Raw genomic sequence first — 27,512 nt, 5'->3', positions numbered from 1 at the left:
TGCTCTTATATAGCGCCTTTCTGGACCCTCCACTCAGAGCTCTTCCCAGGTCAGGGGGCTCCCCTCCAGACCCCCCCCCAGTGTGTACCCCCACCTCGATGATGCTCCAGTCCGCTCAGCACACAGCAGCTCTCAGTGGGGAGGAGAGCAGAGGGATGGAGCCAGTTCAGAGAGGGGGGGTGATTAGGAGGCCATGAGGGGTAAAGACCAGGGGGGGGGGGGTGTGTTCAGCCAGGAGGGAGGGGATAAGACCCCCGCTCGATAAAAATACAGATAAAGAGACTGCAAAGGCCAGCGAGGTGGTGTACGGTCAGCGCCCAGCTTTATAAGAACAGCAGAGGGGGTATCTTCAACATCCAGTCCCACAGAGCGCCGTCAGAGTCCGAAAACAATGAGCAACGTGCCCTCCCATGTACCACCCCCACCCCCCCTCCCGATTCCAGTTTTTTACCCTTAAAATAAAATCCCACTCATTCCCCCTCCGACCTTTGACCTTTGACCCCCAGAACCCCTCCCACACACACACACCCCAAAAAAAAAAAGAGAGAGTCCTTCGTCCTTCACTGTCCGCCAGCAGGGCACTGCCGGATCGCCGTCGGGAGACTCCCCAGCACCCGGGAGGGGGTGAAGGGAGGAGGGTGGAGGATCGGCGGAGATCAGCACCGTCACAGGGCAACTCTCTGAGTGGGGGCCAGAGATATCGGGGTCCCCACCTCAGATTATACTACTCCCCCTCCCCTCCGTGGTGCACCAGCATGGATGTCCCCCACCCCCTGATTTCACGGGACACTCCCATCCAGCGACACAGGAAGACACACACTCAGGTGAGCCTGTCCAGTCCAGCTCGTTCATCTGAGCCCGATGAGGCAGAGAGCTGTGGGATCACAGAGTCCAGCAGGCCGGACAGTGGACAGCCAGCGGGTGGGTGGACTGAGCTGTTCACCTCTCCGGCAGGTAAAAGCTTTTTTGTGTGTGTGTGTGTGTGTCGGGCAGTGAGATGTCGCCCTCTTGTGGCGACAGGCGGAATGGAGGAATTTTCGCCGGAGACGGGAACGACGTCGGTCTCGCATACCGGCGGCTGGAAGAGAAAGACAAGGGAAAAAAAGGTTTAAAAAAAAAAAAAAGGCCGAAAATCAACAAAAAATTATTTAAAAAAAAACAGAGAGGGTGCCGACCGTTCAATTAGTCTGTCAAGGTGCAGCAGTGCAAATCAGAGATTCAGTCACGGACAGAGAAATCCAGCTTTCGGGAAATGGGAATTAATTATGAAAGTAATAATTGTTAAGTATGGCTTCTCTCAGGACACAGCTGGGTGAGCTCCTCCAGTCAGGACAGGAGGCTCTTCTGTACACAGAGGGGGGTGGGGGTGGGGAACAAGCTGCCCAGCCCTGTGGTTGAAGCCGATACCCTGGCTTCTCTCCAGACACAGCTGGGTGAGCTCCTTCAGTCAGGACAGGAGGCTCTTCTGTACACAGAGGGGGGTGGGGGTGGGGAACAGGCTGCCCAGCCCTGTGGTTGAAGCCGATACCCTGACTTCTCTCCAGACACAGCTGGGTGAGCTCCTCCAGTCAGGACAGGAGGCTCTTCTGTACACAAAGAGGGGTGGGGGTGGGGAACAGGCTGCCCAGCCCTGTTGCTAAAGATGCGATGCTGGGAAGAATAAACTGCTAACGATCAACCAGGCCCGTCTCGGCCTCCTCTCTCCTCCAGACTCCTCTCCTCTGCGATCAGTCCCGTCTTCGTCTCGTGTAAAGACGAGACGCTCAAACTCACCGGACCGGCGGCGGCTCCCTCCCCCTGCTGGGTCACAGGGTGTCCTTCAGGGCAGTGCGGGGCTCCAGCCGGGCCAGCAGGGTCTGCTGCAGCTCTGACAGCAGCCGGTCCTTCTCCTCCGCGTCGCTCAGGACTTGCTGGACCGGAACCACAGAGAGAGAGAGAGAGAAAGTTCTGAGCTCAGGACCCAGGGAGCAGGACACTCTCACCCCTGGGCAGGTTCTCCCAGAAGAAGAAGTAATAATTGTTAAGTATGGCCTCTCTCCAGACACAGCTGGGTGAGCTCCTCCAGTCAGGACAGGAGGCTCTACTGTACACAGAGGGGGGTGGGGGTGGGGAACAAGCTGCCCAGCCCTGTGGTTGAAGCCAATACCCTGGCTTCTCTCCAGACACAGCTGGGTGAGCTCCTCCAGTCAGGACAGGAGGCTCTTCTGTACACAGAGGGGGGTGGAGGTGGGGAACAGGCTGCCCAGCCCTGTGGTTGAAGCCGATACCCTGGCTCCTCTCCAGACACAGCTGGGTGAGCTCCTCCAGTCAGGACAGGAGGCTCTTCTGTACACAGAGGGGGGTGGGGGTGGGGAACAAGCTGCCCAGCCCTGTGGTTGAAGCCGATACCCCGGCTCCTCTCCAGACACAGCTGGGTGAGCTCCTCCAGTCAGGACAGGAGGCTCTTCTGTACACAGAGGGGGGGTGGGGGTGGGGAACAAGCTGCCCAGCCCTGTGGTTGAAGCCGATACCCTGGCTTCTCTCCAGACACAGCTGGGTGAGCTCCTCCAGTCAGGACAGGAGGCTCTTCTGTACACAGAGGGGGGTGGGGGTGGGGAACAAGCTGCCCAGCCCTGTGGTTGAAGCCGATACCCACCAGCCTGTGTTTGGACTGTGGGAGGACGCACACACCGACATGGGGGGGGGGGGACATGCAGACTCCACACAGACAGCAGCGCCGGTCCAGCACTGACCTCAGGGCCACAGAGCCGAGAGGCGGCAGCGCTCAATACTGTACCCCCCCGGGAACAGAAGCCATCCCCATCATCGCCACCCTCATCACAACACCGGAGACCTGAATGAGCTGGTCCCGGTTCTCCAGCCTCTCTCTCAGCCCCCTCGTCTCCCTCTCCTGCTCCTCCCTCTCGCACGCCTGCTGCCTCTCTCCCTCCCGGATCTCCCTCTCCTTCTCCCGGAGCTCGCGGAGAGCCGCGGCCAGTCGGGCGGACACCGCGTCCAGGGCCTGGGAGTGACCGTCACACCGCGCCTGGGAGAGAGACAGGAGAGAGACACACAGGGGTTAATAACTCTTCATCGAGGCCGGGGCAGGTGGGGCCGGAAATTTCAGCATTCCCAGAAATGGCGGCTGCCCACCTGCATCTCCGCCTCCAGGTGGTGCAGGGCGGCCGTCAGCTGTTCGACCTCCTGCCACTGGGTGGCGCAGTGCTCCTCCCGCTCCCGCAGAGCCCGGGCCAGCTGGTCCCCCTTCTCCCGCAGCTGACTGGCCAGCTGGCTCTCCGCCCCGCCCCCCTCCACGCCCCGGCCAATCACGGACTCCGACAACGCCTGTGGGGGGGGAGGAGACAGGGAGTGATTGACAGGTTCTGTTCTGTATTTCGTACACACACATGTACACATGTACACATCCTCTCTGCAAACTGCTCTCCGCTCGCACCGGACTTTGACTGCAATGTCTCTCCAGGGTGTGTGAGTGTGTGTGTGTGTCCTGTGATGGACTGCTGTCCTGTCCAGGGTGTGTGTGTCTGTGTGTGTCCTGTGATGGACTGCTGTCCTGTCCAGGGTGTGTGAGTGTGTGTGTGTCCTGTGATGGACTGCTGTCCTGTCCAGGGTGTGTGTGTCCTGTGGTGGACTGGTGTCCTGTCCAGGGTGTCTGAGTGTGTGTCCTGTGATGGACTGGTGTCCTGTCCAGGGTGTGTGTGTCCTGTGATGGACTGGTGTCCTGTCCAGGGTGTGTGTGTCCTGTGGTGGACTGGTGTCCTGTCCAGGGTGTGTGAGTGTGTCCTGTGATGGACTGGTGTCCTGTCCAGGGTGTGTGAGTGTGTCCTGTGATGGACTGGTGTCCTGTCCAGGGTGTGTGTGTGTGTCCTGTGATGGACTGGTGTCCTGTCCAGGGTGTGTGTGTGTGTGTCCTGTGATGGACTGGTGTCCTGTCCAGGGTGTGTGAGTGTGTGTGAGTGTCCTGTGATGGACTGGTGTCCTGTCCAGGGTGTGTGAGTGTGTGTGTGTCCTGTGATGGACTGGTGTCCTGTCCAGGGTGTGTGAGTGTGTGTGTGTGTCCTGTGATGGACTGGTGTCCTGTCCAGGGTGTGTGAGTGTGTGTGTGTGTCCTGTGATGGACTGGTGTCCTGTCCAGGGTGTGTGAGAGTGTGTGTGTGTCCTGTGATGGACTGGTGTCCTGTCCAGGGTGTGAGTGTGTGTGTGTGTCCTGTGATGGACTGGTGTCCTGTCCAGGGTGTGAGTGTGTGTGTGTGTCCTGTGATGGACTGGTGTCCTGTCCAGGGTGTGTGAGTGTGTGTGTCCTGTGATGGACTGGTGTCCTGTCCAGGGTGTGTGTGTGTGTATCCTGTGATGGACTGCTGTCCTGTCCAGGGTGTGTGTGTGTGTGTGTGTGTATCCTGTGATGGACTGCTGTCCTGTCCAGGGTGTGTGTGTGTGTGTGTGTGTGTGTATCCTGTGATGGACTGCTGTCCTGTCCAGGGTGTGTGTGTGTGTGTGTGTGTGTATCCTGTGATGGACTGCTGTCCTGTCCAGGGTGTGTGTGTGTGTGTGTGTGTGTGTGTGTGTGTGTGTGTGTGTGTGTATCCTGTGATGGACTGCTGTCCTGTCCAGGGTGTGTGTGTGTGTGTGTGTGTGTGTGTGTGTGTGTGTGTGTGTGTGTGTGTGTGTGTGTGTGTGTCCTGTGATGGACTTGTGTCCTGTCCAGGGTGTGTGTGTGTGTGTGTGTGTGTGTGTGTGTCCTGTGATGGACTTGTGTCCTGTCCAGGGTGTGTGTGTGTGTGTGTGTGTATCCTGTGATGGACTTGTGTCCTGTCCAGGGTGTGTGTGTGTGTGTGTGTGTGTATCCTGTGATGGACTTGTGTCCTGTCCAGGGTGTGTGTGTGTGTGTGTGTGTGTATCCTGTGATGGACTTGTGTCCTGTCCAGGGTGTGTGTGTGTGTGTGTGTGTGTGTGTGTGTGTGCTGGATGGATCAGTACCTGCATGTCGCGGGCTGTGCTCTCCAGCGCCCCCTGCAGGTCCCCGGCGAGGCGAGTCCTCTCCAGCAGGGCGGCGCCCTGCGCGGCGTCCCGGCGCCTCCAGGCCTCCCGCTCCCTCTGCGCCGCCGCCCGCGCGTCCCGCAGCGCCCCCTCCTGGCGGCCCAGCGCCGCCCGCAGCTCCTGGCCAGGCAGGGAGACCGCCGTCACCTCTCCCCGGGGGTACAGGGGCCCCGAGCGCCCCTGGGGGGACTCCAGATCTCCAGGCGCTGCCGGCTCCCCGGACACCCGGACACGGTTCGGAAGAGTATCCCCCCCACTTTTCCCAGTTCGGCACTTTGTCGTGCTGTTGGGGGACCAGTAGGGGTGCCCTAGAGCTCTAGACAGGACCCCCACGTTCCCCTGCAAATACCCCCCATGCCCCCCGTGAGGTTACGACTCCCAGGTCACTGTGTGTGAGTGTGTGTGTGTCCCCTGCGATGGACTGGTGTCCTGTCCAGGGTGTGTGAGAGTGTGTGTGTGTGTCCGTCCTGTGATGGACTGGTGTCCTGTCCAGGGTGTGTGAGTGTGTGATGGACTGGTGTCCTGTCCAGGGTGTGTGAGTGTGTGTGTGTGTCCCGTGATGGACTGGCGTCCTGTCCAGGGTGTGTGAGTGTGTGTGTGTGTGTGTCCTGTGATGGACTGGTGTCCTGTCCAGGGTGTGTGAGTGTGTGTGTGTGTGTGTCCTGTGATGGACTGGTGTCCTGTCCAGGGTGTGTGAGTGTGTGTGTGTGTGTGTGTGTGTGTCCTGTGATGGACTGGTGTCCTGTCCAGGGTGTGTGAGTGTGTGTGTGTCCTGTGATGGACTGGTGTCCTGTCCAGGGTGTGTGAGTGTGTGTGTGTGTGTGTGTCCTGTGATGGACTGGTGTCCTGTCCAGGGTGTGTGAGTGTGTGTGTGTGTGTCCTGTGATGGACTGGTGTCCTGTCCAGGGTGTGTGTGTGTGTCCCCTGTGATGGACTGGTGTCCTGTCCAGGGTGTGAGAGTGTGTGTGTGTGTCCCCTGTGATGGACTGGTGTCCTGTCCAGGGTGTGAGAGTGTGCGTGTGTGTCCTGTGATGGACTGGTGTCCTGTCCAGGGTGTGAGAGTGTGCGTGTGTGTCCTGTGATGGACTGGTGTCCTGTCCAGGGTGTGAGAGTGTGCGTGTGTGTCCTGTGATGGACTGGTGTCCTGTCCAGGGTGTGAGAGTGTGCGTGTGTGTCCTGTGATGGACTGGTGTCCTGTCCAGGGTGTGAGAGTGTGCGTGTGTCCCCTGTGATGGACTGGTGTCCTGTCCAGGGTGTGAGAGTGTGCGTGTGTCCCCTGTGATGGACTGGTGTCCTGTCCAGGGTGTGAGAGTGTGCGTGTGTCCCCTGTGATGGACTGGTGTCCTGTCCAGGGTGTGAGAGTGTGCGTGTGTCCCCTGTGATGGACTGGTGTCCTATCCAGGGTGTGAGAGTGTGCGTGTGTCCCCTGTGATGGACTGGTGTCCTATCCAGGGTGTGAGAGTGTGTGTGTGTCGCCTGCGATGGACTGGTGTCCTGTCCAGGGTGTGTGAGTGTGTGTGTGTCCTGTGATGAACTGGTGTCCTGTCCAGGGTGTGTGAGTGTGTGTGTGTCCCCTGTGATGGACTGGTGTCCTGTCCAGGGTGTGTGAGTGTGTGTCTGGGCCCGCTCAGGGTGAAAGGCGCTATACGGACCGGCCCTCACTCACGTGGATGGTGTCCTCATTGCTCTGCAGCACGGCGGCCAGGCGGCTCAGGTCCCTGTCCTTCTCCCTGAGCGCCCTCCGCAGGGACTCCAGCTCCCGGTCCCTCTCCCGCAGCTCCGAGAACTTGGAGTCCAGGGCGCGCTGTAGACGCACGCAGACACGCAAACACGCCGCGCGTTACACAGACCGGACACTGATCGCACACAGCCCCTAGAGCCGATCCCAGAGAGAGAGAGAGATCGCACCAGACGGACAGCCCTAAAGGCCGATCCCAGAGGGAGAGATCACACCAGACGCACAGTCCCAGAGAGAATCACACCAGCCACACAGCCCCTAGAGCCGATCCCAGAGAGGCGGATCGCACCAGACGGACAGCCCTAAGAGCCGATCCCAGAGGGAGAGATCACACCAGACGGACAGTCCCAGAGAGAATCACACCAGCCACACAGCCCCTAGAGCCGATCCCAGAGAGGGGGATCGCACCAGACGGACAGCCCTAAGGGCCGATCCCAGAGGGAGAGATCACACCAGACGGACAGTCCCAGAGAGAATCACACAAGCCACACAGCCCCTAGAGCCGATTCCAGAGAGGGGGATCGCACCAGACGGACAGCCCTAAGGGCCGATCCCAGAGGGAGAGATCACACCAGACGGACAGTCCCAGAGAGAATCACACCAGCCACACAGCCCCTAGAGCCGATCCCAGAGAGGGGGATCGCACCAGACGGACAGCCCTAAGGGCCGATCCCAGAGAGTGAGAGAGATCGCACCAGACGGACAGCCCTAAGGGCCGATCCCCGAGAGAGAGAGAGAGACCGCACCAGACACTCAGCCCTAAGGGCCGATCCCAGAGAGAGAGATTGCATCGAACCCCGTCTCGGGGACACTGGGGTCCCGGCACACCGCAGGGAGTAACCCGCCGGACGCTCACCTCGACGGCCAGCTCCCTCTCCTTCAGTCTGTCCTGCAGCCTCTCTACCAGGGCGCCCTGGAGCTCACCGGCCGACCCCAGGGTGACCTTCTTCAGCAGGCCGAGACAGTCCTGCAGAGAGACGCCCACACGGTAAGGCGAAACTGATCAGGGTACGGAGACATCCAGGATATCGACTCAGCGAGATGTCTGGAGAATTCCAGGTCCATTCTCAAGGGCCCCAGTCATTCCAGTCGCAAACTGGTTTCCCTCCTACTGCCCGGTAAACGGTACCAGAGCATCCGACCCAAGTCCGACAGACTACAGAACAGCTCCCACCTCCAGGCAGTCAGACTGCTGAACAGCCGGCCTGCGGCTCCTTCAGCTCATCCCCCGCCCTGGATACACGGACACAGCTGTCACTGTATCGGGCACAACTGGACCACTGGGACACTGGGACTGCACACAGCCTGGACACATCGCAGCTCTGTGTAGACTGACCCCTGTCTGAGCTTCTCTTGTTCCATTTCTACCGCACTGTTGTCTACTATTACAGTCTGTCACCTTATTTTTGTAACTTGAATTGTGTGATTTTTTTAATTTTGTGAGCTGCGGCACGCGGTCTTGTGGTGCATTTGAGAGACAAACTTTGATTGATTGATGCATTTGATAAACTTTAATTGATTGATTGACTGTATTGTGTATTTGAGAGGCAAACTTTGATTGATTGATGCATTTGATAAATAAACTTTCATTGATTAATGATTGACTGTATTGTTGTGCATTTGAGAGACAAACTTTGATTGATTGCATTTGATAAATAAACTTTCATTGATTAATGATTGACTGTATTGTTGTGCATTTGAGAGACAAACTTTGATTGATTGCATTTGATAAATAAACTTTCATTGATTAATGATTGACTGTATTGTTGTGCATTTGAGAGGCAAAGTTTGATTGATTGATGCATTTGATAAACTTTAATTGATTAATTATTTACTGTATTGTTGTGCATTTGAGAGATAAACTTTGATTGATGCATTTGATAAATAAACTTTGATTGATTAATGATTGACTGTATTGTGGTGCATTTGAGAGATAAACTTTGATTGATTGATGCATTTGATAAATAAACTTTAATTGATTGATTGATTGACTGTATTGTGGTGCATTTGAGAGAAACTTTGATTGATTGATGCATTTGATAAATAAACTTTAATTGATTGATTGATTGACTGTATTGTGGTGCATTTGAGAGACAAACTTTGATTGATTGATGCATTTGATAAACTTTGATTGATTGACTGTATTGTGTATTTGAGAGGCAAACTTTGATTGATTAATGATTGACTGTATTGTGGTGCATTTGAGAGACAAACTTTGATTGATTGATGCATTTGATAAATTGACTTTGATTGATTGATTGACTGACAGAGCGAAGCCCGCCTCCCCCCTCCCCCCCCCCGTCACTGACCTGTACGATCCTCTCCCTGCTGTGCAGACTCTGCCCCAGGCGGTGTACCAGCTGCAGCTGCCACTGGGGGGCGCCGTGCTCTCCGTTCTCGGGGGGCTGGACGGCGGGGCCGGCCGGCTGGGGGGGGGAAGACACGGGCTCGTCAGCCCCCCATGACCGCCGACGCAGGCCAGCGGGACCTTGGGGGCTCTGTGCCCGGGGACAGCGACCTCCTTTCTGAAAACCCCGAGCCCCTCCATTGATCGCCGTTTGAGTCGGCTTCCCAGACGCGTTTGACCTCTCCCCCCGAATATCATCGGACGGGTCACTAACGAGAGGTCAATCGGGCCCGTTTAGAGGTCACTATTCCTTCTTCCACACCCCCCCACCACAAAGGGTATCAGCTTCCAACCACAGGGCCGGGCAGCTTGTTCCCCACCCCCACCCCCCTCTGTGTACAGAAGAGCCCCCTGTCCTGACTGGAGGAGCTCACCCAGCTGTGTCTGGAGAGAAGCCAGGGTATCGGCTTCAACCACAGGGCTGGGCAGCTTGTTCCCCACCCCCACCCCCCTCCGTGTACAGAAACGCCTCCTGTTCTCAGCTTTGGACGCAGTTTCCCAGTTCATCCTGCAGAACGGTTTGATTTCTTCAGCGATGGCGGAGGATCTGGAGCCCTGGGAGTGAGCGCCCCCCCCGCTGCAGAGCGAGCGATTATCGGATCATCGCGTCTCGCCTGCAGGACGAGCCCAGCGCAGCAGGTGGCTGACTGGCGGAGCTCGTGAGCGATCCCCGGAGCGAGGGAGAGGAGGAGGGGGGGGAGGGACACCAGCCCTACAGAGGAATTCTGCTCCAGCGAGATTCCAGACGGGAGACACGCCCTGCACCTGTCCGCACCCGGGCGAGTCCTCAAGGCACAGAGGACAGCTCACCTCTGTAGATGAACAGATCTCACAGAGAAACCTCATCCCGGACTGGGACCCCGACTGTAGAGACTCGTCCTGCACTGGGACCCCGACTGTAGAGACTCACCCTGCACTGGGACCCCGACTGTAGAGACTCCTCCTGCACCGGGACCCCGACTGTAGAGACTCGTCATGCACTGGGACCCCGACTGTAGAGACTCACCCTGCACTGGGACCCCGACTGTAGAGACTCACCCTGCACTGGGACCCCACTGGTGATATTGCAGTGCTTGAAAGCTGCTCTGCACACACTCACCACGTCTGGGCTCTGCGCCGCCCTGGCCCCGCCCCTCAGCTCCGCCTCCAGGGTCCTGATCCGGGCCTGGGCCTGATCGAGCTGCCCTCTCAGCTGCCCGACGGCGTTCTGCAAGAGCTGACGCGCCGCAGCCCTCTGCCCAGAGAGAGAGGGAGAGGGAGAGGGACGCGCAGGTCGATGAAGGATGAGGATGTTCACAGTGACCCTTAACCCCTGACTGAAGACCCCCAGAGCCCCTGAAGGACTGGGGCGCTCAGAGCCTGAACTGAGCCAGTTACTGTCTTCATGAGCCCAGAGTCACAGTGACCTTTAACCCCTGACTGAAGACCCCCCGCAGCCCCTGAAGGACTGTGGCTCTCAGAGCCTGTGACCTTTAACCCCTGACTGAAGACCCCCCCGGAGCCCCTGAAGGACTGGGGGTCTCAGAGCCTGTGACCTTTAACCCCTGACTGAAGACCCCCAGAGCCCCTGAAGGACTGTGGCTCGCAGAGCCTGTGACCTTTAACCCCTGACTGAAGACCCCCCAGAGCCCCTGAAGGACTGGGAGCCGGTGACCTTTAACCCCTGACTGAAGACCCCCCCAGAGCCCCTGAAGGACTGGGGTCCCCTCAGCGGCTCCTCGACACATCCCCCCCTCGAGACCGGTCGTCCCCTCACCTCCCCGTGCAGAGGGATGTACTCCTCCCCCAGCCGGGCCAGGACGTCCCTCTCCTCCTCCTCCTCCTCCTCCTCCTCCTCCTCGCCGCGCGCCTCCAGTCCCTCCCCGAAGCTCAGCTTCCTCGCCAGCCCCCGCCCCCTGCTCCGGTCCCGGACGGGAAGCCTGCTCCCGGCCGGAGAGGCGACGGGCCTGGGCTGGATCCCCCTCAGCAGCCCGAGGGCGTCCGCCAGCTCCTCGGCCCCGCCCCCCGAGAGCAGCGATAGGCCGGAGGCCGGGCGGGAGGCGGGGCCGGGGGCGGGGCCGTCGAGGCCCGGCAGCGACAGGCTGGAGCTGGCCAGGGAGGAGGGGGCGGAGCCCAGGCGGAGGGCGCCGCGGCGACCGGCCGGGGGGGGCGGGGCCGGGGCGGCGGGGGCGGGGCCCAGCCCGTCCAGGGACAGGCTGCGGGCCGGGCCGCGGCGCAGCAGGGGCCGCTGGGCCAGGCGGCGGGGGAGGCCGCAGACGGACTCGTACTGGGACTCGGGCACCCGGAGGGCGTGGCAGCCCCCGCAGAGCCTGCCCCCCCCCGGGCAGGCCGCCCCGCCCTCGGCCCACCACTCCAGCCCGGCGAAGGCCATGTCGTCCTGCAGGAGCTGCCGGTAGGCCTCCCCGGGCCCCCCCTCCTCCTCCTCCTCCTCCTCCTCCCCCTCCCGGTGGCGCCGCCCGTACGCCCGGGCCAGCTGGCGGCCCAGCCGGGCCCGCTCCCCCTCCAGGCGGCGCAGGCGCTCGGCCGACAGGGCGCGCACGCGGGCCATCACGGCGTCGAAGCGGAAGAGCCGCGCCAGGGCGGCCGCGCACCTGCCGCACAGGAACTCCCCCCGCCCGCCCCCCCGCGGCACGGGCCGGCCCAGCAGGTGGGTCAGCACCGCCAGCGGGTCGGGCCGCGGCCGGGCGGCGGGGGAGGGGGGCAGGGAGAGGGAGGAGGAGGAGAGGGAGGAAGAGGAGGAGGAGGAGGAGGGGGGGGCGTCGGCTCGGAGGGAGGGGACGCTGCCCCAGGACGCGGGGGGCCCCCCCTGGGGGGGCCGGCGCCGGCCCCCGAAGAGCCACCGCCGCTGGGTGCCTCTCAGGGGCTCCCCGCACACCCGGCACTCCTCGTTGGCCCTCGTCGTCATGGCGCCGCCGCCGAGCTTCTAGAACGACCTAGAAGAGGGAAGAGGGGGTGTCAATGGGGGGGGGGGGGGATGGGGGTCCCCCCTAGAACGACCGGGCCCAAGAATTGAAAACGACGCACGGGACCGGGGGAAGAGGAACCGGGCCAGGAAACCGAGTGTCTCCCGTGTTCCAGGGGTCCCGGGGGTTCGGGGGTTCAGGGGTCCCGGGGGTACGGGCGGGGCTGTCTGTGTGGAGCCTGCACGCTCTCTCCAGGGGCTCCTCACACCCCCCGGGGCCGGGGACCGGCTGGTGGGTTACTGGGCTTCTGGGAAAACTGGCCCTGGTGTGAGTGTGCGTGTGTCCTGTCCAGGGTGTGTGAGTGTGTCCTGTGATGGACTGGTGTCCTGTCCAGACTGTTCTACTGCACTGGGACTGGAGCTCCTATTGTAACAGACTGTCCTACTGGACTGGGACTGGAGCTCCTATTGTAACAGACTGTTCTACTGGACTGGGACTGGAGCTCCTATTGTAACAGACTGGTCTACTGGACTGGGACTGGAGCTCCTATTGTAACAGACTGTTCTACTGCACTGGGACTGGAGCTCCTATTGTAACAGGACTGGTCTACTGCACTGGGACTGGGGCTCCTAGTGTAACAGACTGGTCTACTGCACTGGGACTGGAGCTCCTATTGTAACAGACTGTTCTACTGCACTGGGACTGGAGCTCCTATTGTAACAGACTGTTCTACTGCACTGGGACTGGAGCTCCTATTGTAACAGACTGTTCTACTGGACTGGGACTGGAGCTCCTATTGTAACAGACTGTTCTACTGGACTGGGACTGGAGCTCCTATTGTAACAGACTGGTCTACTGCACTGGGACTGGAGCTCCTATTGTAACAGACTGGTCTACTGGACTGGGACTGGAGCTCCTATTGTAACAGGACTGTTCTACTGCACTGGGACTGGAGCTCCTATTGTAACAGACTGTTCTACTGCACTGGGACTGGAGCTCCTATTGTAACAGACTGTTCTACTGCACTGGGACTGGAGCTCCTATTGTAACAGACTGTTCTACTGCACTGGGACTGGAGCTCCTATTGTAACAGACTGTTCTACTGCACTGGGACTGGAGCTCCTATTGTAACAGACTGTTCTACTGGACTGGGACTGGGGCTCCTATTGTAACAGACTGTTCTACTGCACTGGGACTGGAGCTCCTATTGTAACAGACTGGTCTACTGCACTGGGACAGGAGCTCCTACTGTAACAGGGCTGTTCTACAAATTTGCTAGTCATATCACCCGCTGCAAAAAAACAAGTTCAGCGAGGGAGACAATTTGCAATTTCAAGCGAGTCCAATTTCGACAGCGAACCCCAGTCGGCCTGACCTGCACGACCGGAATCACGCCACGCCGGGGGTCACGCCGTGTGTGACGACAAACCAGCACCGAGCACAGATACTCCAGCGATCGACGAAACAGCAAGATAAGCTCTGATTTCCCAACAGCGCCGGCACCTCCGATATAACTCAACCCCGCTCTGTCCCAGCTCCGTCTCTTTATTACTGACCGCTGAAGTCGGTTTGCCCGCAACGCCCGCTGTTCCAAAACAAGTCGCTCAAAACAAACAAAATAAAAAAAATAAAATAAAAGAAGCTTTTAGCTACAGCCGACGTGTCGTGTTGTCGACTCACCTCCGACGACACGCCGGCTTTTCCGCGACACCCCAAGTTCCCACGCTGTTCGGATCGGATCGGGTCGCTTACCTGAGTGAACGCGGAACTCCTGCAGCCCGAGTCTCTCTCTCTCTCTCTTTCTCTCTCTGTCCCTCCCTCCTGTGACAGGAGACCAGTTTTCTCTCAATCCGCCCGTCCGAGGCGGCTGATCAGACACACGTCCCCCGCTTCCGCGCTGGTTCGGACGGGTAGGTTTGGAGGTAAATGAGGGGCGATGGAGAAAGACACACACACAGAACTCTCTCCGAGCCGTGTGTGTGTGTGAGACAGAGTGATTACTGGGAGGGAGCTGCTGACGTCACGGCTCTCTACCTGTCGGTGACGCGCCCCTCCGAGACTCCCCTTTCTTCGCGCGTGGCGTGTCGGGACCAGCGCGGCTTCTTCTGTCTCCTCTCTTTCCCTGAAGGAAGCCGAGCCGAGCCGAGCCGTCGAGGGGGGAGATCACGCAGGAGGATTTCCACAGCGGGGTGTGCGCGGGTGTCTGCCGGCCGCTCAGTCCGGCTGCTGAACGCTGGTGTACGGAGCTGATCTCCATCACCAGCAACTGCAGGGAGCCCCGGCCCGGGGTCAGAGGTCACCCTCAATCAGGGGTGCCCCACTCTGAGCCCCCCCACTCCGGGTTCAATAGGGGCATAGGTCACCCTCAATCAGGGGTGTCCCACCCTGGGGTCATAGGTCACCCTCAATCAGGGGTGTCCCACTCTGAGAGCCTCAGTCCGGGTTCAATAGGGTCATAGGTCACCATCAATCAGCAGTGTCCCACCCTGGGGTCATAGGTCACCCTCAATCAGGGGTGTCTCACCCTGGGGTCATAGGTCACCCTCAATCAGGGGTGTCCCACTCTGAGCCCCCCCCGCTTTGGGTTCAAAAGGGTCATAGGTCACCCTCAATTTGGGGTGTCCCCCCTGGGGCTGGAGAGCCCCAATCCAGGGTCATAGGTCACACTCAGTATCTTGTCTTCCTGTTGGAGTGACCCCCGTTCCCCCCAAAAAACACAACCGGAAACCAGGCACTTTTCCAAAACCTCGTTTTAATGAACAGAGCTCAGAGCCAGGCCGGGAGAGGTGCAGCTCGGTCCGTCTCCCTCCGCAGCTCACTCCTCCTCCTCCACCGCCAGTACAGCACGCCGGCTGGCTCTGGGACCCGTCTCCCCTTCTCAGCTCGGAATTCGGTTATTGCAGAGGAATCCCGAGGGAAAGGGGCAAAATACGCAAAACCGCTCGCCGGAAAATACGACACAGGTACAGTTCCCTTCTGAGGACACTCACACACTGACACACACACACAGGTACAGTTCCCTTCTGAGGACACTCACACACTGACACACACTGACACACAGGTACAGTTCCCTTCTGAGGACACTCACACACTGACACACACACACAGGTACAGTTCCCTTCTGAGGACACTCACACACTGACACACACTGACACACAGGTACAGTTCCCTTCTGAGGACACTCACACACTGACACACACTGACACACACAGGTACAGTTCCCTTCTGAGGACACTCACACACTGACACACACTGACACAGGTACAGTTCCCTTCTGAGGACACCCACACACTGACACACACACCCACACACTGACACACACACACAGGTACAGTTCCCTTCTGAGGACGTAGAACACACCCACACACTGACACACACACACACCCACACACTGACACACCCACACACGTACAGTTCCTTCTGAGGACGTGGAACACAAACACACACACCCACTGACACACACACCCAAACAGGTACAGTTCCCTTCTGAGGACGTGGAACACAAACACACAGTGACACACCCACACAGGTACAGTTCCTTCTGAGGACGTGGAACACAAACACACACACTGACACACACACACTGACACTCAACAGGCGCCTCTGGCTGGGAGCTCAGCGTGGAGAGTGGGAGCGAGCTTCCCTTCGTCCCGAGATCCGGGGTACAAGCCCCGACTCTACCTGCCGAGGGGGTGGGGGTCTGTCAGGGGGGGAAACGCCCTCTTCAGAGCCCCAGTTCAGGGTCACAGGTCACCCTCAATCAGGGGTGTCCCACCCTGGGGTCATAGGTCACCCTCAATTAGGGGTGACCAATCCTGAGAGCCCCAATCCAGGGTCATAGGTCACACTCAATCAGGGGGGTCCCAACATGAGAACCCCAGTCCAGTAAGAACGAAAACAGCGACCTTACTGGTATCCCCCTCTCTATACACACACACGTGTGAGTTACCACCACGTGCACAAACTGTGTGAAACTACAAATCCAGGCTCTTCTGGGTGAGTGATCAGACCTGCTCAGAAAACGTGCAAATTCCTCCTGTCTGATACCTCCTTCCCCTGCCAGGGCCGAATCCTGCTGAGCTAACAGAGATAATACCCTCAGGCCTGGCCTTGACACTGAGAGAGGCACACACAGGCACAGGAGAGACACCCAGCCCAGAGAGCAAACACTTTAAACACACACAGGAGAGACACTCAGAGCAGAGAGCACACACACACACACAGGAGAGGCACTCACAGCAGACAGCACACACACACACAGGAGAGGCACTCACAGCAGACAGCACACACACACACAGGAGAGACACTCAGAGCAGAGAGCACACACACACAAACACAGGAGAGGCACTCAGAGCAGAGAGCACACACACACAAACACAGGAGAGGCACTCAGAGCAGAGAGCACACACACACACAGGAGAGACACTCAGAGCAGAGAGCACACACACACACAGGAGAGACACTCAGAGCAGAGAGCACACACACACACAGGAGAGACACTCAGAGCAGAGAGCACACACACACACAGGAGAGACACTCAGAGCAGAGAGCACACACACACACAGGAGAGACACTCAGAGCAGACAGCACACACACACACAGGAGAGACACTCAGAGCAGAGAGCACACACACACACACAGGAGAGACACTCAGAGCAGAGAGCACACACACACACAGGAGAGACACTCAGAGCAAACAGCGCACACACACACAGGAGAGGCACTCAGAGCAGACAGCACACACACACACAGGAGAGACACTCAGAGCAGAGAGCACACACACACACACAGGAGAGACACTCAGAGCAGACAGACCACACACACACAGGAGAGACACTCAGAGCAGACATCACACACACACAGGAGAGACACTCAGAGCAGACATCACACACACACACACACACACACACACACACAGGAGAGGCACACAGGAGAGACAGCACACACCCACACTCCGATCGACAATTTCACAACCCACGCAGGTGTGAAACACCACATAGAAAACAAAACCGGAGGCGAATACAGAGGCCGAGAAGCACACCACTTCTTCTCGATCATTACTCTCACATCTGGAGAGACGACTGAGCACAGAGGAAAGAGAACACATCCTTACAAAACACGGGTTGTACTGGGCAATAACGGTGTGTGTGTGTCTCTACGTGAGCCACCTCTCTATACAGCCTGTGAACACTGTCAGGTTGGAGTGCCACTTGGTGTGGTAGACTCCTGGGAAAACACAGACAACCAGGTCACCCCTGGACTGTAGCGTCCGGAGACCAAAAGAGTCCTGTATGTACACCTGGGAGAGAGAGAGAGAGAGAGGGGTTAATACACACACTGGACACTCCAGGACATGAACACTGCACTGAGAGAGAGAGGGGTTCATACACACACCCTGACTGGACACTCCAGTACATGAACACTGCACTGAGAGAGAGAGGGGTCCATACAGACACACTGACTGGACACTCCAGTACATGAACACTGCACTGAGAGAGAGAGGGGTCCATACAGACACACTGACTGGACACTCCAGGACATGAACACTGCACTGAGAGAGAGAGGGGTTCATACAGACACACTGACTGGACACTCCAGTACATGAACACTGCACTGAGAGAGAGAGGGGTTCATACAGACACACTGACTGGACACTCCAGTACATGAACACTGCACTGAGAGAGAGAGGGGTTAATACAGACACACTGACTGGACACTCCAGTACATGAACACTGCACTGAGAGAGAGGGACACAATCTGTCAGTAATCAATGCTAAATCTGTTAGTCTGCGTCTACAGTCTGTCTACAGCAGATCAGCACAGGGCTTCCTGACGAGACCTGTCGGAGAACTAACACTCTCGCTGAGGCCACCGAATCAGCCCCATTAACAAGACCTCCGGGGGTAATAAATCATCCTCACCTGCTGCTCCTTCAGCTCCACCACGGTTTCGTTCTCGTTGTAGAAAGCAAAGTGACTGAGAGGAGGGAAAAGAGAAGAGAAGGAGAGATTAGAGGCAAAACGAGTTCAGGAGGGGAACTCACCCGAGCCCAGAGGATCAGAGCTCGGATCTGGGGAGAAGACAGGAGGTCGCTGGGAGAGAGAGGAGTAGGGAGAGAGACAGAGAGGGAGGAGACACAGATAGAGGGGAAGAGAGGAGGAGAGTGGAGGAGAGTGAGACAGGGAGAGGGGAGAGAGGGACAGAGACAGGGTGAGGAGAGGAGGAGAGAGAGTCAGGGAGAGGGGAGTAGGGAGAGAGACAGAGAGAGATGAGACACAGATACAGGGGAAGAGAGGAGGAAAGTGGAGGAGAGTGAGACAGGGAGAGAGGAGAGAGAGACAGAGACACGGTGAGGAGAGGAGGAGACAGAGTCAGAGAGACAGGGAGAGGAGAGGAGGAGAGAGAGTCAGAGAGACAGAGAGACAGGGAGACAGGGAGACAGGGAGAGGAGAGGAGAGTCAGAGAGACAGGGAGAGGAGAGGAGGAGAGTCAGAGAGACAGGGAGAGGAGAGAAAGACAGGGCTGGAAGAACATCCTGCCGGAGACGCAGACGGACAGACGGGAGACCAGATGAACCGAGCGTCCCACACCCCACACCCACCTGGACTGCCAGGGCGTGATGACTCCATCGTCAGGGCCCCCGATCAGAACCAGCTTCTTCAGGCGCAGGAAGTTCTTCTTCCACACTGCGGGGGGGGGGGGGGAGAGAGAGAGAGGGGGGCTCATGCTGGGGCCCAGGACCGACACAGCGAGAGGCCCGCAGACGGCTCCGTGCCGGATAACCCATCAGGTGGGGGAGGAGGAGGAAGAGGAGGAGGCTGGGCGGGCGGCCCTTCCTTACCTGTGGAGTTGGGGTTGGGGCGCTCGCTGTTGACCACGGCCAGGAAGTCGCTGCTGTTGACATACAGGTCCCTGTGGTGGGGGTCTGGAACAGGCGAAGACGACGTGGGGTTAGCGTGCGTCCTGAGGCTTGACCGTCTCTCTCTCTCTCTCCGTTTGCCCCCCCCCAGGGTCTCGATTTCACTTCCTCTCTCTCCGTTTGCCCCCCCCACGCCTCCTTCGTTTCGTCCCACGAGGGGAGGGCGGGGGGCTGGAGGTCGATCACACCTGCCTCACCCCTGGAGTGAGCCACCGGACTGGAGTGGAGTGCGACACTGGTGTCAGCGGTGGGATGGCGGCTTCAGCATCGCCCCCCTTAAGAGTGATCGGGGGATACGGGAGTGAGACTGATCCTCGTTGGGACCTCTGTACCCCTCGTGTCACTACCCGAAACGTGATGACGCACAGCAGACGGAAAATGAAGCCCCCACCCCCCACCCCCTCTCTCACCGTTCCAGTAGTTACAGATGGACACTTTCTGGCCCACGGCGCTGTAGCAGAAGCGAAACAGGTTGGATTTCACGAAATGAGGAAACAGGTACTTCAGGTAGTCTGTGTCTGGGGAAAAGAACAGCCGATCACATAAACTGATTGCATTTCGACCAGTTAATTCCACCATTGATTGCTGGCATCAGCCCTGTCACTGCAGATACATCACCTCTGTCAGTGCAGATACAGCGATAACCATCACCCCTGTCACTGCAGATACATCACCTCTGTCAGTGCAGATACATCACCTCTGTCAGTGCAGAGACAGCTACCACCATCACCTCTGTCACCCCAGATACAGCTGCTACCATCACCACTGTCACCCCAAATAGTTACTACAGTCACCTCTGTCACCGCAGATAGTTACCACTGTCACCTTTGTCACTACAGATACAGCTACTACCATCACCCCTGTCACAGCAGAGACAGCTACTACCATCACCTCTGTCACTGCAGATACAGCTGCTACCATCACCTCTGTCAGTGCAGAGACAGCTCCTACCATCACCTCTGTCAGTGCAGAGACAGCTGCTACCATCACCTCTGTCAGTGCAGAGACAGCTACCACCGTCACCTCTGTCACCCCAGATACAGCTGCTACCATCACCTCTGTCACCCCAGATAGTTACTACAGTCACCTCCGTCACCGCAGATAGTTACTACTGTCACCTTTGTCACTACAGATACAGCTACTACCATCACCCCTGTCACAGCAGAGACAGCTACTACCATCACCTCTGTCACTGCAGATACAGCTGCTACCATCACCTCTGTCAGTGCAGAGACAGCTCCTACCATCACCTCTGTCAGTGCAGAGACAGCTGCTACCATCACCTCTGTCAGTGCAGAGACAGCTACCACCGTCACCTCTGTCACCCCAGATACAGCTGCTACCATCACCTCTGTCACCCCAGATAGTTACTACAGTCACCTCCGTCACCGCAGATAGTTACTACTGTCACCTTTGTCACTACAGATACAGCTACTACCATCACCTCTGTCAGTGCAGAGACAGCTACCACCATCACCTCTGTCACCCCAGATACAGCTGCTACCATCACCACTGTCACCCCAAATAGTTACTAGTCACCTCTGTCACCGCAGATAGTTACTACCGTCACCTCTGTCCCTGCAGATACAGCTACTACCATCACCCCTGTCACAGCAGATACAGCTGCTACCATCACCTCTGTCAGTGCAGAGACAGCTACCACCATCACCTCTGTCACCCCAGATACAGCTGCTACCATCACCTCTGTCACCCCAAATAGTTACTACAGTCACCTCTGTCACCGCAGATAGTTACTACAGTCACCTCTGTCACCCCAGATAGTTACTACTGTCACCGCAGATAGTGACTACCGTCACCTCTGTCCCTGCAGATACAGCTACTACCATCACCTCTGTCACTGCAGATAGTTACTACTGTCACCTTTGTCACTACAGATACAGCTATAACCATCACCTCGGTCACCGCAGTTACTACTGTCACCTCCGTCACCACAGATAGATACTAGTCACCTGTCACTGCAGACAGCTACTACTATCACCTCTGTCCCTGCAAATACAGCTACAAACATCACCTCCGTCACCGCAGAGACAGCTACCACCATCACCTCCGTCACCCCAGATAGTTACTACTGTCACCGCAGATAGTGACTACCGTCACCTCTGTCACTGCAGATACAGCTGCTACCATCACCTCTGTCACTGCAGATAGTTACTACTGTCACCTTTGTCACTACAGATACAGCTATAACCATCACCTCGGTCACCGCAGTTACTACTGTCACCTCCATCACCACAGATAGATACTAGTCACCTGTCACTGCAGACAGCTACTACTATCACCTCTGTCCCTGCAGATACAGCTACAAACATCACCTCCGTCACCGCAGAGACAGCTACCACCATCACCTCCGTCACCCCAGATAGTTACTACTGTCACCGCAGATAGTGACTACCGTCACCTCTGTCCCTGCAGATACAGCTACTACCATCACCTCTGTCACTGCAGATAGTTACTACTGTCACCTTTGTCACTACAAATACAGCTATAACCATCACCTCGGTCACCGCAGTTACTACTGTCACCTCCGTCACCACAGATAGATACTAGTCACCTGTCACTGCAGACAGCTACTACTACACCGCAGAGACAGCTACCACCATCACCTCCGTCACCCCAGATAGTTACTACTGTCACCGCAGATAGTGACTACCGTCACCTCTGTCCCTGCAGATACAGCTACTACCATCACCTCTGTCACTGCCAGTACTGTCCTACTGCTGCTGGTATTACTGCTCCAGATGGTACTGGCACTGCTGTCGAGAGAGCGAGGGAGAGCAGACCCTGACCTCCGTACTGTCCGGCCTGCGGAGAGGACAGGGAGATGAAGGAGTCGACGTTGTGATCTGGGAGGGTGGAGAGGATCCCCCGACACACCAGCCCCCCTGAGAGAGAAAGAGAGACAAGAGAGCCAGGTGTTGAGACAGTCAAACTGGGAGACAGACCATGCGCTCCTTTAACGAGAGAGAGAGAGACAGAGTGAGAGGAGAGGGACTGGAGAGGGACAGAGATGGAGAGGAGACAGGAGAGTGAGAGGAGAGAGACTGGAGAGGGACAGCGAGGGAGAGGAGACAGGAGAGTGAGAGGAAAGAGACTGGAGAGGGACAGAGGGAGAGGAGACAGGAGAGTGAGAGGAGAGAGATAGGAGAGAGACAGAGTGAGAGGAGAGTGGAGAGGGACAGGAGACAGGAGAGTGAGAGGAGAGAGACTGGAGAGGGACAGAGTGAGAGGAGAGAGACTGGAGAGGGACAGCGAGGGAGAAGAGACAGGAGAGTGAGAGGAAAGAGACTGGAGAGGGACAGAGGGAGAGGAGACAGGAGAGTGAGAGGAGAGAGATAGGAGAGAGACAGAGTGAGAGGAGAGTGGAGAGGGACAGGAGACGGGAGAGAGAGAGGAGAGAGACTGGAGAGGGACAGAGTGAGAGGAGAGAGACTGGAGAGGGACAGAGTGAGAGGAGAGAGACTGGAGAGGGACAGAGAGGGAGAGGAGACAGGAGAGTGAGAGGAGAGAGACTGGAGAGGGACAGAGTGAGAGGAGAGAGACTGGAGAGGGACAGAGAGGGAGAGGAGAGAGACTGGAGAAGGACAGAGAGGGAGAGGAGACAGGAGAGTGAGAGGGAGTGAGGCGAGAGTGACACACAGAGATACAGATGGCGTTCAGTCCCCCAGTCGAACACCGCCGTGTGCCCCGTAACCTGGCGGGGGGGGAGAGAGAGAGAGAGAGAGAGGCGGCGAGGCCCCTGTACCCTGAGAGTAGCAGATGAGGTGCACTCCGTCCGCAGCGTTCTGCATGATGGGGTAGATGGCCTCTTTGAACCCCTCTACCTGCTTCCACAGGGGCTGCAGGCTGGCGCTGCGGTCGAACAGGTCGATGACCGTCACGTTGGTGCCGGGATGGGACTGCAGCACGCAGGGAGAGACAGAGAGCAGGGTTAACTGCCCGTCTCGCTGAGGGCCTGTCTCACTGAGGGCCTGTCTCGCTGAGGGCCTGTCTCGCTGAGGGCCCATCTCACCGAGCGCCTGTCTCGCTGATGGCCTGTCTTGCTGAGGGCCCGTCTCACCGAGCGCCTGTCTCGCTGAGGGTCCGTCTCACCAAGCGCCTGTCTCGCTAAGGGCCCGTCTCACCGAGGGCCCATCTCACTGAGGGCCCGTCTCACCAAGCGCCTGTCTCGCTGAGGGCCCGTCTCGCCGAGCGCCTGTCTCGCTGATGGCCTGTCTTGCTGAGGGCCCGTCTCACCGAGCGCCTGTCTCGCTGAGGGCCCGTCTCACCAAGCGCCTGTCTCGCTAAGGGCCCGTCTCACCGAGGGTCCATCTCACTGAGGGCCCGTCTCACCAAGCGCCTGTCTCGCTGAGGGCCCGTCTCGCCGAGCGCCTGTCTCGCTGATGGCCTGTCTTGCTGAGGGCCCGTCTCACCGAGCGCCTGTCTCGCTGAGGGCCCGTCTCACCAAGCGCCTGTCTCGCTAAGGGCCCGTCTCACCGAGGGCCCATCTCACTGAGGGCCCGTCTCACCAAGCGCCTGTCTCGCTGAGGGCCTGTCTCGCTGAGGGCCTGTCTCACCGAGCGCCTGTCTCACCGAGGGCCTGTCTCACCGAGGGCCTGTCTCACCGAGGGCCCGTCTCGCTGAGGCAGAAGCAAGTGTGTATCTGTGTGACCCCGTGTGGGTGCATCTATGAGGCAGTGTGTGCCTGTGCTACTCTGTGTGTGTGTGCATCTATGAGGCAGTGTGCGCCTGTGCTACTCTGTGTGTGTGTCTGTGAGCCAGTGTGTGCCTGTGCTACTCTGTGTGTGTGTCTATGAGGCAGTGTGTGTGTGTGTGTGTGTGTGCCTGTGCTACTCTGTGTGTGTCTGTGAGCCAGTGTGTGCCTGTGCTACTCTGTGTATGTCTGTGAGCCAGTGTGTGTCTATGAGGCAGTGTGTGTCTGTGTGACCCTGTGTGTCTGTCTATGAGGCAGTGTGCGTCTGTGTGACCCTGTGTGTGTGTCTATGAGGCAGTGTGCGTCTGTGTGACCCTGTGTGTGTGTCTATGAGGCAGTGTGTGTCTGTGTGACCCCGTGTGTCTGTCTATGAGGCAGTGTGCGTCTGTGTGACCCTGTGTGTGTGTCTATGAGGCAGTGTGTGTCTGTGTGACCCAGTGTGTGTGTCTATGAGGCAGTGTGTGTCTGTGTGACCCTGTGTGTGTCTATGAGGCAGTGTGTGTCTGTGTGACCCCGTGTGTGTGTCTATGAGGCAGTGTGCGTCTGTGTGACCCTGTGTGTGTGTCTATGAGGCAGTGTGCATCTATGAGGCAGTGTGTGTGTGACCCTGTCAGTTCTTCTAAAATGACCACAGCTCCAACCAGACCAGCTCTCCGGGTCGGGTGGGGAACTCCTGAGTTTTCTTTAGCACTTTGCAAGGGCCGAAAAGAGGATTTCCCTCCCCCCAAACTTCCCCCTTTTGGGCCGTTTCGTTTTCTAACCGGACAGGCGCCGGCCACCACCAACGCCGCAGGTTTCGGGCCACACAAACAACAACAAAAAAAGAAACGAAAAAAGATTTTTTTTTAAAAAAAAACCCCGCCGTTAACGGCATCTTCCTTTCCGTTTTCGCTATCTTTAACGGCTCCCGTCTTACAAAGTGGGGGGCTTTGAGTGGAGTGCCCAGAAAAGCGCTATATAAGTGTAATTTAATATTATTATTATTATTATTAATTATTATTATAAAACGGCGCAAACGGTGAGAAAACGAAACCGGCCCAACGGTCGGGCCCGCGCCGGTTCAAACGGCCCGCCCGGGCTCCTCGCGCCGCGGCGGTTGGAGGCAGAGAGACGAGGAGAGGAGGAGGAGGAGGAGGAGGGGGGACGAGGTTAATGGCGTTTAAAATAAAAAGAAAACAAACAAAGTTTACGACGGGGAGGGCGTGACGGGCGTTGGCAGGAGGGGAGCTCGCATTACGCTTATCGCAGCGGTTTGCCGCGGGGGAGGCGGCCTCGCCGGCTCAAAGGGCCGTGTTGAGCGGAGCCGGCCAGCCGCCGTGTCGCAACGGCCATTAGGAAACGCTTAACACGTCGCAGGCACACGGGAGGGGGGCTACAGCGCCGGCTCCGGCCGCTCCTGGGCCGAAACTCGCCTCCCGTCTCCGACTCCTCTCCCCCAGTGCCTCCTCCTGTCCTCCTGTCTCTAACTCTTCTCCCCCTGTGCCCCCTCCTGTCCTCCTCTCCCCCTGCCCCCCCTCCTGTCCTCCCGTCTCTGACTCCTCTCCCCCTCTGCCTCCTCCTGTCCTACCATCTCTGACTCCTCTCCCCCTGCCCCCCCCTCCTGTTCTCCCGTCTCTGACTCCTCTCCCCCTGTCCCCACTCTTGTTCTCCCATCTCTGACTCCTCTCCCCCTGCCCCCCTCCTGTCCTCCCGTCTCTGACTCCTCTCCCCCTGTGCCCCCTCCTGTCCTCCCGTCTCCGACTCCTCTCCCCCTATGCCTCCTGTCCTCCCGTCTCTGACTCCTCTCCCCCTGCCCCCCCTCCTGTCCTCCCGTCTCCGACTCCTCTCCCCCAGTGCCTCCTCCTGTCCTCCCGTCTCTGACTCCTCTCCCCCTGCCCCCCCTCCTGTCCTCCCGTCTCTGACTCTTCTCCCCCTGCCCCCTCTCCTGTCCTCCCGTCTCTGACTCCTCTCCCCCTGCCCCCTCTCCTGTCCTCCCGTCTCTGACTCCTCTCCCTCTGCCCCCTCTCCTGTCCTCCCGTCTCTGACTCCTCTCCCCCTGCCCCCCCTCCTGTCCTCCCGTCTCTGACTCCTCTCCCCCTGCCCCCCCTCCTGTCCTCCCGTCTCGGACTCCTCTCCCCCTGCCCCCCCTCCTGTCCTCCCGTCTCGGACTCCTCTCCCCCTGTCCCCCCTCCTGTCCTCCCGTCTCTGACTCCTCTTCCCCTGCCCCCCCTCCTGTCCTCCCGTCTCTGACTCCTCTTCCCCTGCCCCCCATCCTGTCCTCCCGTCTCTGACTCCTCTTCCCCTGCCCCCCATCCTGTCCTCCCGTCTCTGACTCCTCTCCCCCTGCCCCCCCTCCTGTCCTCCCGTCTCTGACTCCTCTCCCCCTGCCCCCCCTCCTGTCCTCCCATCTCTGACTCCTCTCCCCCTGCCCCCCATCCTGTCCTCCTGTCTCTGACTCCTCTCCCCCTGCCCCCCCCTCCTGTCTCTGACTCCTCTCCCCCTGTCCCCCCTCCTGTCCTCCCGTCTCTGACTCCTCTCCCCCTGTGCCCCCTCCTATCCTCCTGTCCCTGACTCCTCTCCCCCTGTGTCCCCTCCTGTCCTCCTGTCTCTGACTCCTCTCCCCCTGTGCCCCCTCCTGTCCTCCAGTCTCTGACTCCTCTCCCCCTGTCCCCCCTCCTGTCCTCCCATCTCTGACTCCTCTCCCCCTGTCCCCACTCTTGTTCTCCCATCTCTGACTCCTCTCCCCCTGCCCCCTCTCCTATCCTCCTGTCCCTGACTCCTCTCCCCCTGTGTCCCCTCCTGTCTCTGACTCCTCTCCCCCTGTGCCCCCTCCTGTCCTCCCGTCTCTGACTCCTCTACCCCTGTCCCCTCTCTTGTTCTCCCGTCTCTGACTCCTCTCCCCCTGTCCACACTCTTGTTCTCCCATCTCTGACTCCTCTCCCCCTGTCCTCCTATCGTCTCTGACTCCTCTCCCCCTGTCCTCCTATCGTCTCTAACTCCTCCCCCCCCGTCCCGTGTCTCCTCTCACCTGGTTGATGAAGCCCAGCAGGGTCAGGAAGTCCAGCGAGCTGTCGAACAGCCCGTGCACGATCACCACGGGCTTGTAGCCGAGCGCCGAGCCCAGCAGGCAGGCGGCCAGCAGGGGCAGCCAGGGGCGCCAGGGCCCCCCGGCTCCGGCTCCGGCTCCGCGCATCGCCCCCTGTCTCACCCGAGGGCCACCATGCGAGGACAGGCGGAGCGACCCGAAGCCCCCTCACGGGCTCAGCGCTGCCATTCCCCCGTGAAAACAAAACCAAACAAAACACCAGCGCTCTCCCTCTCTCTCCGTCTGTCTGCGCGCCAGCAGAAATACGAAACCACAGCGGCCCCCGGGCGACCTGCTTCACAAGACGCCGTGAGAGGCGAGGGGCGGCTGCTGCTTCTTCTCCGCTTTTCTTCGCCGCACAAGCTCCGCTGTCCCCTCCAGCGCAGACGGTAGTAACAGAAGTGCAAACACTCCGGGCTGCTGCTGTCCGTCTCTCTCTCGCCGGCCGGCCCTCCTCCTCCTCCTCCTTCCGAGATGCGCGCCCGTGACGTCACGTCCGCTCTGCCCGGGGTGTCCGTCGCGCTGTCTCTCTCTCTCTCCCCTCCTCCTCCTCCTCCTCCTCCTGCTGCTGCTGCTTCTTCAGCCGAGCCCCGCGATAAAGGCAGGAGGGAGAGGACCCCCTCCCCCGTCCTCGCCCCCGATCGATTTTCTCTCCGCTCCCTCCGGCGAGAGCCGACCAAGCCGGAGAACCCGTTGTGTTGTTGTTGTTGTTGTTGTTTGTGTTGTTCCGCGGGTC

General features: G+C 58.6%; 2 protein-coding genes and 1 long non-coding RNA gene across 7 annotated transcripts; 1 reads left to right on the top strand and 2 right to left on the bottom strand.

Annotated features, from left to right (window-relative positions):
* Nucleotides 1–300: 300 nt before the first annotated feature.
* LOC148662468 (uncharacterized) lies at nt 301–14,101 on the bottom strand. Of its 3 annotated transcripts, none has more exons than XM_088631156.1 (11): nt 13,835–14,101; nt 10,936–12,112; nt 10,279–10,413; nt 9,082–9,198; nt 7,629–7,739; nt 6,701–6,838; nt 4,975–5,154; nt 3,133–3,324; nt 2,834–3,025; nt 1,774–1,910; nt 301–1,078 (listed from the first exon to the last, which is right to left on the bottom strand). In XM_088631156.1, the coding sequence occupies exons 2-10, from the start codon at nt 12,082–12,084 to the stop codon at nt 1,806–1,808; spliced, it is 2,319 nt and encodes a 772-aa protein (XP_088487282.1). In that variant the 5' UTR covers nt 12,085–12,112; nt 13,835–14,101; the 3' UTR covers nt 301–1,078; nt 1,774–1,805. The 3 variants fall into 3 exon arrangements, with proteins under 3 accessions (XP_088487282.1, XP_088487283.1, XP_088487284.1); XM_088631157.1 differs by lacking the exon at nt 13,835–14,101 and adding an exon at nt 13,458–13,612; XM_088631158.1 differs by lacking the exon at nt 4,975–5,154.
* A 329-nt stretch (nt 14,102–14,430) lies between these two features.
* On the top strand, nt 14,431–16,003 carry LOC148662467 (uncharacterized). Its single transcript, XR_015936324.1, has 3 exons — nt 14,431–14,524; nt 14,676–14,742; nt 15,871–16,003. It is a non-coding gene; the product is annotated as an uncharacterized LOC148662467 (long non-coding RNA).
* ppt2b (palmitoyl-protein thioesterase 2b) lies at nt 14,815–27,256 on the bottom strand. 3 transcript variants are annotated; one of them, XR_015936323.1, is made up of 9 exons: nt 26,720–27,256; nt 22,765–22,918; nt 21,809–21,904; nt 19,412–19,519; nt 18,924–19,007; nt 18,684–18,768; nt 18,004–18,058; nt 15,577–17,381; nt 14,815–15,534 (listed from the first exon to the last, which is right to left on the bottom strand). XR_015936323.1 is itself a non-coding variant. In XM_088631155.1 (8 exons), exons 1-8 carry the CDS (start codon nt 26,882–26,884, stop codon nt 17,238–17,240), a joined length of 891 nt encoding a protein of 296 aa, XP_088487281.1. In that variant the 5' UTR covers nt 26,885–27,256; the 3' UTR covers nt 14,815–17,237. The 3 variants fall into 3 exon arrangements, 1 of the variants encoding a protein (XP_088487281.1); XR_015936322.1 differs by having other exon boundaries at nt 14,815–16,251; nt 16,447–17,381; XM_088631155.1 differs by having other exon boundaries at nt 14,815–17,381.
* Between the last annotated feature and the right edge of the window lie 256 nt (nt 27,257–27,512).

Source organism: Lepisosteus platostomus, chromosome 5, assembly GCF_059453375.1.
Source record: "Lepisosteus platostomus isolate fLepPlt1 chromosome 5, fLepPlt1.hap1, whole genome shotgun sequence".
NCBI lineage: Eukaryota > Metazoa > Chordata > Actinopteri > Semionotiformes > Lepisosteidae > Lepisosteus > Lepisosteus platostomus.
Note: the sequence above shows the minus strand (reverse complement) of the source record. Positions and strands in the feature narration are given on the sequence as shown.